At 40.0% G+C, this 14,382-nt stretch overlaps 1 protein-coding gene across 4 annotated transcripts in view; it reads left to right on the top strand.

The window, feature by feature from the left end:
* Window positions 1-14,382, top strand: part of LOC120575574 (arf-GAP with Rho-GAP domain, ANK repeat and PH domain-containing protein 1-like) — a 61,232-nt gene that overhangs the window by 13,477 nt on the left and 33,373 nt on the right. For 2 of the 4 annotated variants that reach the window (XM_039826378.1, XM_039826359.1), the window contains exons 3-8: window positions 5,874-6,046; window positions 8,109-8,197; window positions 8,282-8,364; window positions 11,924-12,076; window positions 12,444-12,513; window positions 14,225-14,345. In XM_039826378.1, the coding sequence (XP_039682312.1) occupies window positions 5,874-6,046; window positions 8,109-8,197; window positions 8,282-8,364; window positions 11,924-12,076; window positions 12,444-12,513; window positions 14,225-14,345 (689 nt within the window). Of the gene's footprint in view, window positions 1-1,195; window positions 1,370-5,873; window positions 6,047-8,108; window positions 8,198-8,281; window positions 8,365-11,923; window positions 12,077-12,443; window positions 12,514-14,224; window positions 14,346-14,382 lie in introns of those variants that run through there. The other 2 variants (XM_039826384.1, XM_039826369.1) reach the window with 2 other exon arrangements.

Here is a 14,382-nt window from a genome sequence, read left to right as displayed (position 1 = left end):
AAAACAAATCTCCCCTCTGTAAATGTTGATTAGTTCTGAGGATTGTGCTGCCACCTATTGGACAAGAAGGAAAACTGCATCTCTTGTCAACCTTTGTTAGTTTTTTAAGCCGTTTAGACGCCAAAAATGTAATTGGCTTTTAAACACTTCCTGAAATTCAAATTGTACACTTCCTAAAACTGAAAGGCAGAAGCACATTGATTGACTGGACCTAAAGCTCAATGGCCTTTTTAAATACAGAAACACATGAAGAAGAGAGTGTCTGTGTGTGTGTGTCTGTGTGTCTGTGTCGTTTTTGCACAGGCAGTATTGTTTTTGCTGGTTTGTACCCGTGTATGCAAAATTGTGGGTCTGTAAAAGACACTAGTGTTTTAAGAGTGTTATGAAACAATCCGATCACCATCATCTGATTGTTTTGTGGTTCGTATCCCATCATCTACTGGCTTGACCGCTGCGAGTTGACTTTGAGTAGCAGTTGCGAGCACTCAGAAAACAAAGTGACATGAAGCAGGGTTCACTTCACAATGTTCTAAAGGTTTAACAAGACACACTAGGATATATACATTGTCTAACAATCGCTCCACTCACTTTGATGACGTGAGAGTAGATGGATAAGGGAGAGGCACCAGAGGAGGATTGATTTAAGGTAGTTTCACACAGATAAATCTTCAGGAAGGAAAACAGTGTAACAATTTATCATACAAATTCATGATACCAATTAAAACCGATGCGAGAGGCTTCGTTCAGAGTTTTTGCAGAAAGGAATGCAACGTATTCACAACAAAGAGGCTGCGCGTTTTCCATTTAACGGCATACTATTATCATGCTACTTGTTTCACTGAGTCTGTCGCGGTCATTTATCACGTCTGTGTACTTCCTGGTAATAGCATACAAAATTGGGAACTCTTTCTTTTTTCTGTGTCTAGTCACCAGTAAGGGAAAAGAAACTTAAACCTTGCCTCACGGAGTACTTCTATTGTGAGCAACATATGCATATTCTCTCTCTGTGTTTTAAAGGGAAACGAGGTGCAGAGAGAGGGAGGAAGTTACAATGGAGAACCACATGGAGCAGTTAAAAACTCTCCTTCTTATTAGCCTCTGTGAGTGACACAGGGAGAAAGAGAGAGTGAGAAATAAAGATAAGAGAGAAAGGCAAAAGTGATTTGTTACCAGGAAATACCTACAGACTTTTTGTAGCCTCGAATAACATTCACACTCTCTAGTTTCCTTGTCCGTATGCTTCGTTGCATCCTCCCATCTTCTGGTTAACTGGTCATTTCCTCCTCCTTTTTTCCTTCTCCGATGTGTGTGCGTTTTAAGATTGTTTAGTCGTCATGGAAGAGGACTCTATTTGAACATTTCGGGACAGGTAACATTGATAGTAATCATTTCTCTAAATGTGTCTTGTCAGTCGGTAGTTGTTTTTAGCATGTGCTCTTACCTTCGAATCCCCCTACTCACTCTGTTCTGTGCTAGCCTTTCGGACAAAGACGCCTTTCTTTACTGCTGTGTTCATGTTTTGTTTTTTTCGGTTAAAACCTTTTTTCAGTAAATAGAAAACAAGGTGCTGTTGGAATGTTATTATGTTATCAACAGTGAAAATGTTATCGTGTTTACTTGAGTTTGTTTCACCTTGACCAGAATAAGGTACTTTTGTTTTAATGATCCTATGTGAGACCAGATATCCTGCCCAGTCCTGGGGCTATGCACGTTTAAGGAACTGACACTGGTATTGGTGTATTACCTTTGTCTGTAAAGCATTCAAAACCAGTAAAATGGGATTTTGCAAAGGCATCCCTGGCGTGTTTCGCTGCTATGGAAAGCAGTTGTTTTCTAAGAGCAAAACTGTGCTCTTTAGCTTTACTGTTAGCACTCCCTATCAGCAGTGACATACTAACGGTTTTTAGACAGAGGTTATAAATAATGTACATTGGCTGTTTGCCACAGCATAGAATAACTTGGTGCTGGTCCTGACTGCCAAACTGCTACATTGTGTGTGTATTTAAGATAAAGATGGGGAGGTTCTACAATAAACACATTAGCACAAGTTAACTAGAAAGTTCTCATCTGTCAATACCAACCAACAACTAAAGGGTCCATTAGCTATTATTATTATTATGTACGCTGATGTAAGAATAAAGTGTTAAAATTAGCCTGGAATAAGTTCACATGAACACTGTATGGGAGGAGAAATGAGTGGCCATTGTTTCTCCAGCCTGTAGTCATCTCTTAACTAGCAGAGGGCAGGTTAAATAGCATCTAGCTAAAACCCCTCTCTCAGCACTCTTCCTCTGAGAAAAAGAAGGAACTGTGTCAATAGGTCAGTTTCCTGTCATTGTGTATCATTTTCTGGTTTATAATTAAACTAAAAACTCATAAATGGACGATATATTTAGAGTCTCAAGTTTATGGTTCATGGTTTGCTACTTCATTAATAAGTATCTCGTGCTGGAACCGAAGTGCATAAAAATGCAATCTGTCCACAGGGGTCTGTGGTCTGCCTCCTAATAACTGACTGTATACATATATTATATAAATGTAGGTATTTTGACAGCTATTGCCAACATGGTTTTACCACCTTAAAGGGGCCCTTGAAAAACACAACAAAGCAGTTTATTTCGGTTAGACACAGAATTTGACTGAACCATTTTAGAATTTTTTACTTGAGCCGACACAGCTCACCGTAACAACTACAGTAGGTTGTCTCTAAAGTAAGTTTAACTGATGGTCCGAAAGGCTTGTTGTTTTTTTTGGGGGGGCTTTTCCGTTTTTTTAAAAAAAAAAAAAGTTGTTGTTTTGTTGGTTGTTTTTTTGGGAAGTAAAAAAAAAAAAAAAAAAAAAATTTTTTTTTTTAAAAAAAAAAAAAATTTGTTTTTTTTGGTTGGGGTTGTGTTTTTGGTTTGTTTTTTTTTTTTTTTTTTTTTAAAAAAAAAAAAAAAAAAAAAAAAAAAAAAAAAAAAAAAAAAATAATAGAAAAAAAAAAAAGGGAGAGGGGGGGGGGGGGCGTGGGTTGTTTTTTTTTTTTTTTTGTTTTGTTTTTTGGTTGTTTTTTTTTTTTTTTTTTTTTTTTTTTTTTTTTTTTTTTGTTTATGTGTCTTAATGACTAACCCTGCGACTAACAAAAAGATTATTATTAAATGCCACAAGAGATATTTTAGGATAACCAAATAATACATATAGATCAAAGACCATGTGCTTAAGTGCAGTGTATTCACATTCAAAACCACAATAGTAAGGCTGCTGTTTTTTCGGTTTGCTCATCTGTCCTTGCAAACCTGAGCTTTGATAATGTTTGATGAACAATGTGTAATTTCCTTGTAACATCAGGATGGCTGGGTATCGTTTAAAAATGTAGGATGCCAGGATCTAGCTCACCCAGTAGAGTGTGCGCCCCATGTAGGCTGAGTCCTTGCCAGCGGCCTGGGTTTGAATCCGACCCTTGCCCCTTTGCTGCATGTCATCCCCCCTCTCTCCCCTTTCCTGTCTTCTATCTAGCCTATCAAAAAAGACAAAAGACAAAAAAACATTACGATACCAATACCAGTCCCCTTAAAGTGATATCGATACCAATAGAGTACTTAATTCGAAATAATCTTTCAGTATTTTATGAATTTATTTTTATCAGACACCACAGGCATGTAGTATAGCCATATGGCATCTCTGCACGCTGAACTGCTAACCCCGTCAAATACATTAAAATCCACTTTACCACACCACAGACTGTATAGGGTGTAGCTGCTGCTGTAGTGGGCCAGTCACACGTCTCATTAAATTGAAGAACGCTTGTGTTGATTGGCTGTGAGCTAAACCATACAAATAGTAATTTCTTTCTATATCTGGGTACATAAAGGATCAAATGCAGGTATTGTTTGACTGGAGAAGTTTTTTTACTATTTGGTACTGGGTTAAGAATAGATACCCAGCCCTAAACCTACTGGCCCTGTTTGTAAGTGTTGCATTGGGAAACACAGTCATATTGTTATTATTTTAGTCAATATTACAATTGCTCGATATATGCAGGAACAAGTGGAGGAGTTAAAATAGCTTGAGGTGTTGTTCACATTTGAGGGTAAGATGGTGTGTGAGACCAGCCCAGAATATGTATCCAATCTGACCTGGGAACACCTTGGGATCCCAGAGGAAGAGCTAGTGAGTATCTAGGGAGAGGTACATGTGAGATACTTAGCCTTGCACCACCACCACAACCCAATCCAGAAGAAGCAGTTAGAGAAGTGTGTATTGTAAGTGACAATATTGCACACATGGGAGCATATTTTATATGTCATGATAAACGGTATTACCACAATATTCAGCAAACGTTCCTGAAATGCTGCTATTAGTGCGGAAATATAGCAAAATTGCTTCAAATCGGGATTGTCTTGAATTTAATCCAAACTAACAAACCATCAACTGTATTCTTAGCTTTGTTGTATTCCGCAAAAGCCACATTCGAACTGGGCTCCATCATCAGTGTCATAACCCCTCAGCCACTGAGTGTTATGGATTTTATTGAACCTACATTTCTGTATGTAGAGTAGAGATAGGAAAAACATTTTAATAGTGCTGAAATATATTGTAAACCATCAACTGTATTTTTCATTTTTTGATTCTTCAATTACACTAAAAACACCATAAACAAAAGCACGTTGGCACGTCAGGACATTTCGATCTTCAGATTTTTATAATGTCAAATTCATTATTTCAATTTTAGTGTGCAGCATTTTTAATCTTTGATCCGGCAATATATTTGCAAACCAAATAGCTCCCCGTTAGAAAGTTTTTAAAGCTTTTGTGTGTGTAACTTTTTGATATTAATGAACATTACATTCAAGCCATTGCCAAATCAGTTGCTACAAAACTAATTAAGACATTAATCAGCTCCACACAACTCTCTCTTTATTTCTCAGTATGGCTATGTTCAGAAGATTGTTGCGTCTGGTGACTTTCCCTCGCAGAAATTCGAGTGTCCTCCTTTCCTCCTTTGGACTCCTTTGGAGTGTCAGGAGGGAGGAGGGGTGCGCGGTTACAGAAGGCTTGTATCATGTAGACGCGCCGACAGTTTTGTTGTCATTACTTAGAATTTCTCATGGGGGCGGCAGAAACTATGCACTATAGCTTTAATGCTGCTTAGTAGTAATTGATTTTTGATCCCGCCCACCTGTGCCCTTGAAACAAATAAAACTGCTATGTTGAGAGCTGTGCTATGTTCACTGTGCCCTATAAATAGTGATAATCATGGTAATGACGGTTATATAAATTGTTGGTGGTATTGTTACCCTTGGAATGTTTCACCATGGTATACAGTATTGTACAACTGGTGTAACAGCATGTGGCACATTGTGTTTGTGAGTGTTTGCAGCGGAGCCAGAGGCATGTCATGTTTACATGGGGATAGGATCTTACAGAGTGAGGCAGGTTCAGACTTCCTACTTAAACCAGAAGTGAAGAGAGAAAACAGTCAGACAGTAGCAAGGAGAGCAGAGGGACGCCGGTTTGCCACAGCTCTGGTATCAATTATTGTTCCAGTGAAGAAGAGAGAGCAGCAGTCGATAATGTGGACTGAAACAGGATACCAGAGTGATTCATTTTTTTCATTATGCAGTTTTTAGAGACCATCAGCTCTGTGTAACTTTGTTGCCAACAACTTTTTTTGTAGTTGGTGCCTGGAGTAAAATCTCCATTGCTGTTATTTCTGTAGTTTTTACTACGGAATGAGAAAAAGACAAGACATTAAGAGGATGTCCAAGGGAGGAAGGCTTTCTTCCCTAAAGAGGATGTATTGACTCATTTTCAGACTATCTTTTACCGTGGTGTCCGAGGACTCATGCTCTCCAAACCTCTGTTGACCTGACCTGTACCCCTTTATCTCCCAGCCCCTCTCCCACCAAGACGGTCGCTGATGAGATGCAGAAAGACCAAACTCCACAGGTCCCACCTCGCATCAGGACACCCCAAACTTTAGAAGACACACATCAGTTAACTCAACCTGACGCTCAGCTGGCTCTGCCTGCAAGGAGAGTCACCCAACCTCCCTCCAGTAAGTCCAGTAAGTAGTATAATCAGCATATAATAGTTTTTATTGCTTAATTTTATAGTGACAGTTAAGAGATAGGAACAAGGGAGCGAGGTGGGGAACAACATACCACAAAGGTCCCCAGCCAGATTCTAACCAGTGTTGATGGTTCACTGTGTGAATTATGAATTATGTTGAACTGACATATCTGTATTTAAACAGTAGAGGAAAGACTGACTTTCATCACTTCCTGTTGAAATTGTGCTGAAATATTGTTTAACTAAAATCAAAATCTGCACAGTATTTCTCTCAACATCAGCCTATGTGCTTACAAATATTATCTTCTTGCTTTAGGTGACTTTTACCTGAGTACCAGTATTTTATATACTTTCACTGTATAGCATTTTCACTGTCACTGTAAATGAAATTTATAGAAATGAAACTTTTGTGTAAAAACTAAGTAGTTTAATACAACTAAAAGAGAGCCTTGAAAATGCTGATTAACTTGCTAAAAATAAATACCGAGGCCATTAAAACTGCAGCTTTCTCTTTACATCCCAGTGCTTTATAGAAACCGCCTCTAGTGTCGCCGCTTAAAATGGCTATTACAACTTGATGTTTATTTAACCTATTCAGCATGCTGAGGGAAGATGACTCTCCTTAATATGTGTTACTTAGTTGCTCAGCCTGAAAAGCTAGTTCTTAAGAGAGAGTCTTACCACACCAAGCCTAGTAACATTATATGCTTACCTTCCCAGACCATTTAGTTTCTCAGTTCACAAACATCTACAGCTAACACTCTAATCCAGAATCAGGTAACTTGAGTAACTGGTATAATCAGTGCTCTTATTTACTTTTAAATTCTATCCAAATTTCCCTACTCTTGCTTTATCAGTATTTTTCTGCATTTCCGGGAATTACTTCTTGTAACCCTCAGAGAAAGAATGCAAACATGTTGAATTTATCTGTGGGTTGTTGTGTGAGCCAGGTAAAGTTAGCTTCAAAATGTTCAATATTCATCTATTTTTTCTTTATATCCATCCTGCCAAATGCCTTCTTCAGGATAGTTTTGATTATTTGTTTCCCAACTGAAAATGGAAAAACTACAATCCCCAAGGTATCCAAAATCCAATACTTATGATATACTTTGTGTTTTACATATACAGTTTATCTTGTACAGTATTGCTGTGATGCATTATGGTTAATTGAGGGTTGTCCAAATCCTATTGAGTGTCAGTACAGAAAGTTACTGTTCAATTTTCGAAAAACAGTATGTATAATATTTTTTCTCTTTTCTTGACAGGACATCATATTGTGTGTTTTCTTTTTTGTAAATAATAAACGAAATTTTGAACGACTTATTAATTTAGCTTATCTGATAACCCTACAGTATATTCTTCTCATCTCGGCGTGCATAACGCTGATCTCGATCGGCTCCAGCATTAGCTTAGCCCAGCACAGATCCTGCAGGTAACTGGTTCCAACTAGCCTACTGCTCGAATTGTGACAAAAGTGACAATATCGTAACGATATGTTCCTATTTCCATGTTGTGAGGTGTAGAGTATACGCGTGTACAAAAAACAATGTAACATGAGACACAGCCATCTTCTAACAGTAAACAAACCGGGAACTATATTCTCAGACAGGCTTGCTGCGAGCATATCACTCCGCCCAAGTACTATATTCTTCCGCCTGAGAATATAGTTCTCGGTTTGTTTACGGTTAGAATCACGGCTGTGTCTCATGTTACGTTGTTTTTTGTACACGCTGTGACTCTACAAATCACAACATGTAAATAGGAACATGTTGGTGTTGTTTTGTCACTTATTTGGAGCAGTAGGATTACTGGAACCATTCACCTGCCTGTTCTGTTATGGGCTGATGCCGCTGGAGCCATCAGACAGCTTTACAGCACGCACGGAGATGAGAAGGGTATGTATCGACTTGTCTTACTCTGGGGGTTACGGTGAATAAGCTAAATTCCCAATAAGTCGGCGTGTTCCTTTAAGCTTTTCCTGCAAACCAGACTTAAACTGGAAGACTAACTTAAGTATTACAACTCCATTTGTTTTAATCTTCTGCCCCCTCCCTTAGGGCTGGATTCACTCGATTATAATTCAGATGACTACGAGGATCCAGACTTGTTTTTCCCCAGTGTTCATCAAATGAACGCACCAGACAGGGTAAGTGAGAATGTTTCCTTCTTTTACACTCTTCTTCCTCTTCTGCTCCTGCACCTTGTGAATGATGCCTGTCTTCTCATTTAGGATATGTCCCTGCAAGTGCCCGGCAAGGAAAAGGAACGGTCCACTTCTTTGTACAGCGATGACGAGCAGTTGGATGAGGATGAGTGAGTCATGCATTAAAACAAACAAACCAGTACCACAAACCCAGAAACTCACAATTATGCTGTACAGTAGAAATATAGCCGACAAGCAACTGCAGAGACAACTTTATCACCAGTTCTTCGCTGACCATGGTAGTCCTCCATAGCTTCTATGTTCAATTCAATTCAATTCAATTCAATTCAATTTTATTTATAGTATCAAATCATAACAAAAGTTATCTCGAGACACTTTCCAAAACCCCAACAATTACAGTAATTCCATCAAGAGCAAGCATTAGCAGTGGCTATCGCGACAGTGGCAAGGAAAAACTCCCTTTTAGGAAGAAACCTCGGCAGACCCAGACTCTTGGTAGGCGGTGTCTGACGGGCCGGTTGGGGGTGTGATGAACAGTGGCGATAATAGTCACATTAAAGGTCACAGTGACGTCGGTTATCGTGGAAGTTCATGTCATAGCAGGGCACATCTTGTCATACTGAGTAGTGCAGTCCCCTATACCGGATCCAGACTACTCTGTGCATAGGAACATCACAGCAGGGCGTTGCGGGATGTAACGTGGCGCTGCAGAGCATGGGTGGATGCGGCGGATGCAGCAGGATGCAGCGGATGCAGCAGGATGCAGCAGGATGCGGCCGGGATTTGCAGAGAATCACAGAGCATAGCTCTGCGAAGAAGAAACATAAGGACTCCGGGGAGTAAACTCCCCAGAGCTAGATTAGTAACAAGCAATTTTGGGACAGGATGCATACAGAAGTAACAAGTAGAGAAGAGAGAGCAGCTCAGTGTGTCATAGGAAGGAAACAGCATCCCCTGCAGTCTAGAATTGTAATAGCATAACTAACTACGAGGAGAAGCAGGTGGGCCGGGTTAGGTGGACGCTGCAACTCCTCACTCCCTAACTATAAGCTTTGTCAAAGAGGAGGGTTTTCAGTTTACTCTTGAATGTGGCGACGGTGTCTGCCCCTCGAACCCAGACTGGAAGCTGGTTCCACAGAAGCGGAGCCTGATAGCTGAAGGCCCTGGCCCCCAGTCTACTTCCAGAGACTCTAGGAACCACGAGTAGCCCCGCATTCCGGAGCGCAGTGCCCTAGTGGGACAATAAGGTACTAAGAGCTCTTCTAGGTATGATGGTGCTTGACCATTTAGAGCTTTGTAAGTCAGGAGGAGGATTTTAAATTCGATCCTAGACTTCACAGGAAGCCAATGCAGAGAAGCTAATACAGGAGAAATATGATCTCTTCTCTTAGTTCTCGTCAGAACACGTGCTGCAGCATTCTGGATCAGCTGGAGAGCCTTAAGGGACTTATTTGGACAACCTGATAATAAGGAATTGCAGTAATCTAGTCTAGAAGTAACGAATGCATGGACTAGTTTTTCAGCATCATTCTGAGACAGGATATTCCTGATTTTGGCAATGTTACGAAGATGGAAAAAGGCTATTCTTGAGGTTTGTTTTAAATGGGCGTTGAAGGATATATCCTGATCAAAAATAACTCCCAAATTTCTGACCGCAGTGCTGGAGGCCAGGGCAATACCATCCAGAGTAGCTATATCTTCGAAAACGGTTCGGCAGTGCGTTGGTCCTATCACAATAACTTCCGTTTTGTCTGAGTTTAACATCAGGAAGTTGTGGGTCATCCAGGATTTTATATCCTCAACACACGTTTGAAGTCTTGCTAACTGACCACTTTCATCTGGCTTAATTGACAGATATAATTGGGTATCGTCTGCGTAGCAGTGATAATTAATTGAGTGTTTCCTAATAATATGTCCTAGAGGAAGCATATATAAGGAAAATAGAATTGGTCCAAGCACTGAAGCGCCTTGAGGAACGCCCATGGCTGACTTTGCGTGCTTGGGAGGGGGTTTATCGTTAATGTTAACAAATTGGGATCGCGCCAGAGAAATAAGACTTAAACCATTTTAGTGCAGTTCCTTTAATTCCGACTAAGTGTTCTAATCTCTGTAACAGGATTGTATGATCAATAGTGTCAAAAGCAGCACTAAGATCTAGTAAAACAAGAATGGAGACAAGTCCTTTGTCTGCAGCTGTTAGAAGGTCGTTAGTAATTTTCACCAGTGCCGTCTCTGTGCTATAGTTTCTTTCTAAATCCTGATTGAAAATCATCAAATAAACTGTTGCTATGTAGAAAATCACATAACTGATTAGCAACCACCTTCTCAAGGATCTTGGATAGAAAGGGAAGGTTAGATATAGGTCTATAGTTTGCTAAGACCTCAGGATCCAGGGTCGGTTTTTTCAGAAGAGGTTTTATCACCGCTATTTTAAATGACTGCGGTACATAACCTGTTAATAAGGACATATTGATCATATCTAGTAGTGAAGTGTTTACCACGGGTAACGCTTCTTTGATTAGCCTCGTTGGGATGGGGTCCAAGAGACAGGTAGATGGCTTAGCTGAGGATATCTTTAACATTAATTGTTGAAGGTCTATAGGATAAAAGCAGTCTAAGTATATGTCCGGATTAGTCGTTCGTTCTAGCGGTCCTGTATTTAAAGATGAACTGTTAGAAGTTGAGGGCAAAAGGGGATTAATTTTATCTCTAATTGTTATAATTTTATCATTGAAGAAGCTCATGAAGTCATCACTACTCAGAGCTAGAGGAATAGATGGCTCAGTAGAGCTATGACTGTCTGTCAGCCTGGCTACAGTGCTGAAAAGAAACCTTGGGTTGTTCTTATTTTCTTCTATGTATGTAAGGTTGTGGTTTTGAATTCTGACCGGTTAATCTTTATTTACCCACCAGAATTGCTCTCAGGCCTTTTTTGCTCTTTGAATATTTGTGTTTTGTTTTACTAAATTAATTTAAAAATATTTGAGTTGTCTGTGCCATAAAGTTATCTGTAAATGTAATCACATGTCTTACTAGTATATTTTAGTGACGAGGCCTGACTCGTAGACCAAGCTGTCTTAGACTTTTCAGGAGTGTTTTTAATTGTTCAGTGTAGAATGTGTTTATTAAAGTTTTGGAAAGCTTGAAATAGTGGTAAAAAGTAAATCGAGACAGGCTCGATCACATTAAACAATACTACTGTCTCCGGTGCAATGTCCACTTTTTTGACAATCCATTTCATCCACAAATTAATAAATCTCTATGCACGAGCGCAAACTACTCTCTCAAGGTTTGCATTTACACACATTACCTGTCATGTGATGATGTCAAAAGTTTAACTTTAGAGCAGAAATAATCTATTTACACCTTAGTTGTAAATATAGTCAGCAAATGTCCTCTTGTTTTATAATTGTCAAGGCAGCCACCAGTTGGATAAAAACTCACAGAAACGTATTCTTGGTGCCTTGCAGAAACCTTTAGGCAATGGCCTTGGTTTCCGTGGTGACACAAAATATACACTTGTTGGTTTTATGGCTGATAAGTCCAATTAAGGGGTAGTGGCACTTTGAAATGTGTCCCATATTACAATAACTGGTAGATTTATTTAGAAAGATTATACAATATTATTAGACAAACATTCATTTCAAGTTTCTTATTGTTAATATAATTTACCGAGTGTTTTGTGTGCTTACTTCTGTGCATCCAAAGTCCTAGCCCATGGCAGGACGGGGGGATCGACAATCAGCAAGGAAGTTTCTACCTGCCAAACACTGGCAGACTGGCTCCAGCCCCTAAAGACGACAGCTCTCAGCTTGCCGCTGTCATCAAGATGGGCTGGTTGGACAAGAATCCACCTCAGGGGTATGAATGACAACACATACACACACGCAAGCTAAGGTTGAGGGCATCAACCAAAACACACAGGTATCTGCTGTGTATATGAAGGCACTATCTCAATCACACTTTAAGGTTCACTGTTAGCACTGTTTTTATGCCTGAACAAATAACAACTAAGCGTTTTTGTGCCTTTTCATTTTATTATTCACAAAATGACCTTTAACATTGTACAGTTGATTTTATATGCTTTGCATGGACTTTTTGCTGAAGTGTTTCAAATTACTATCCAGTTGAACTATGCAAAACTTCTATCCTAGTTCCTCTTGTATTACAGTAAAAGGAGTTGGTATTTTACACTTTTGACTACATGTTTGTGTGTTCTCATACACAGGGCCCTTTATTATCAGAGACGATGGGTAAAGCTGGATGTGGACTACCTGAGATACTTTGACAATGACAAGGTGACAACAAACATGTACAGTAACCTTATCACATGATCACAGTAGTCACTCTTACTGGAAATCTCTCAAAAGTGAGACGTGAACAGCACGCAAGCACTACTGAAGCGTTCAATCCACACCCAAGGCCGACCCATGTTACTTCACTGTTGCCATAACCAAGCGTCAATCTCCAGTGCTGAAAAAAAAAGCCAATCCGGAGGTGCCACAAACTGCATTTAATCCAGTGGCCACATCAGGCTGGCTCCAAACTGGAGTCATGGTGCGTTCTATTTGTACTTTGAAGTTCTAAGTTGGAAACGTGCCCCCTTAAGTCGGATATCCAACTTGGGAAGTCGGACCGCCTCACAGTACCCCGAGCAAGCCGACCTCAAAATCCAACATGACTGCTCCATGCATCAATAGGAGTGAAAGCTGTAGTAATATACAGTTTATTTAGCACTTCTGTCTTATTTGTGTATCATTAAACTAGTTTTAAACACAGTACTGTCCAACTTTTATTTGTGGACATGTTGCTACACTGTTTGTATCTACAAAAAAACTGCGTAATGCATTATCAACTGGTATTGCTAACAATGGCTAACCTGGATAGAGCTAACACCACAGTGAAATCCGACGTGTTTTAATGGAACGCGGTCAACTCAAGTGTGACATCATTCCCAGTTCTGGCTTCTGACTTCCGAGGTAAATGGAACGCCTTATTAATCCCCATAGACACCCATGTTAAAACGCACAACTTTACAGCAGAATTAATGCTTACAGCCTGGTACAAAAATCTATTTGGTCTTTATAGCTAAGTTTACCCCTTGATGACAAATCACCCGTTTAATCACATTCAGGTTTAAAGTTAGTCGAGCATAGACTGTAGGCTTCATTCAGCCCGCCTCAGCTTCCTCCACGCTCCACCTCTTTGCCTATTTTTGGATTAGCTGATGTCAGGCACTGCCAAGATGGCGACAGCCGGAGCTACTGGGAAGCTGCCCACTTCGAGATTAATTTTGTCTCTTCCGAAACCTAAGGGTGACATCATTGAGACTACATCCATATTTTATACAGGCCATGGTCAGAACCAGCTGTCAGCACCACAGCTCTTGAGAAACTGAAAGGCCAGCAGCCTGCCAAACTGTCACCATGCTGTTTGACAGCAGAAAGCTTTGGACCAAATTGTTTTCAAGTGGACTCCATGTATACATATTGTATGTATTGATTTTCTCTGCCCACCCTACTCCCTGTAGTGAGTAGGGGAAGTATGCCTATAACGTTAGTGAAACCGTAAAGCTCATAGCAAAACTGGGGGCCATGATGAATCATTAGAGATAAGTTTTAACATATAAGCGCACTGGGAGATTTGTATGATATCAACAGCTGCCTGTGCATCAAACACTTTACGAAGCACACCAGATAAGCAAAAAGTGGGGAGTGCTGTGGTGACGTGCTTCACACATAGGTGTGTTGTGTGTCTCGCAGTCAGTGTGGATTGATGTATTTGATAAGAAGAAAGTGTATCTGTTCTGTGAGAAGGTCAAGATGCCTTCAAAAAGCGCTTTTTGTTAGGATTGCACATTAGATACACTGATGCATCAAAACTTCCTTTCCCACTCATGCAAAAACAAGCATGAATAAACACACACACACACACTTCCTGCATGCTGTATGTTTGATATGTAGCGGTTTAACAGAGTAGTTGACTCTGTGTGTGTGTGGTGTGTTGTAGGAGGTGTATTCTAAGGGGATCATCTCTACTGCCTTCATCACTAATGTGACCAGTGTGGGGGAGCTGAAGTTTGAGGTCGTCACAAACAACCGAACATTTATCTTCAGGGCTGAAAGTGAAGGTCTGCTCTCTCTCTCTCTCTCTCTCTCTCTCTCTCT

Source organism: Perca fluviatilis, chromosome 2, assembly GCF_010015445.1.
Source record: "Perca fluviatilis chromosome 2, GENO_Pfluv_1.0, whole genome shotgun sequence".
NCBI lineage: Eukaryota > Metazoa > Chordata > Actinopteri > Perciformes > Percidae > Perca > Perca fluviatilis.
Note: the sequence above shows the minus strand (reverse complement) of the source record. Positions and strands in the feature narration are given on the sequence as shown.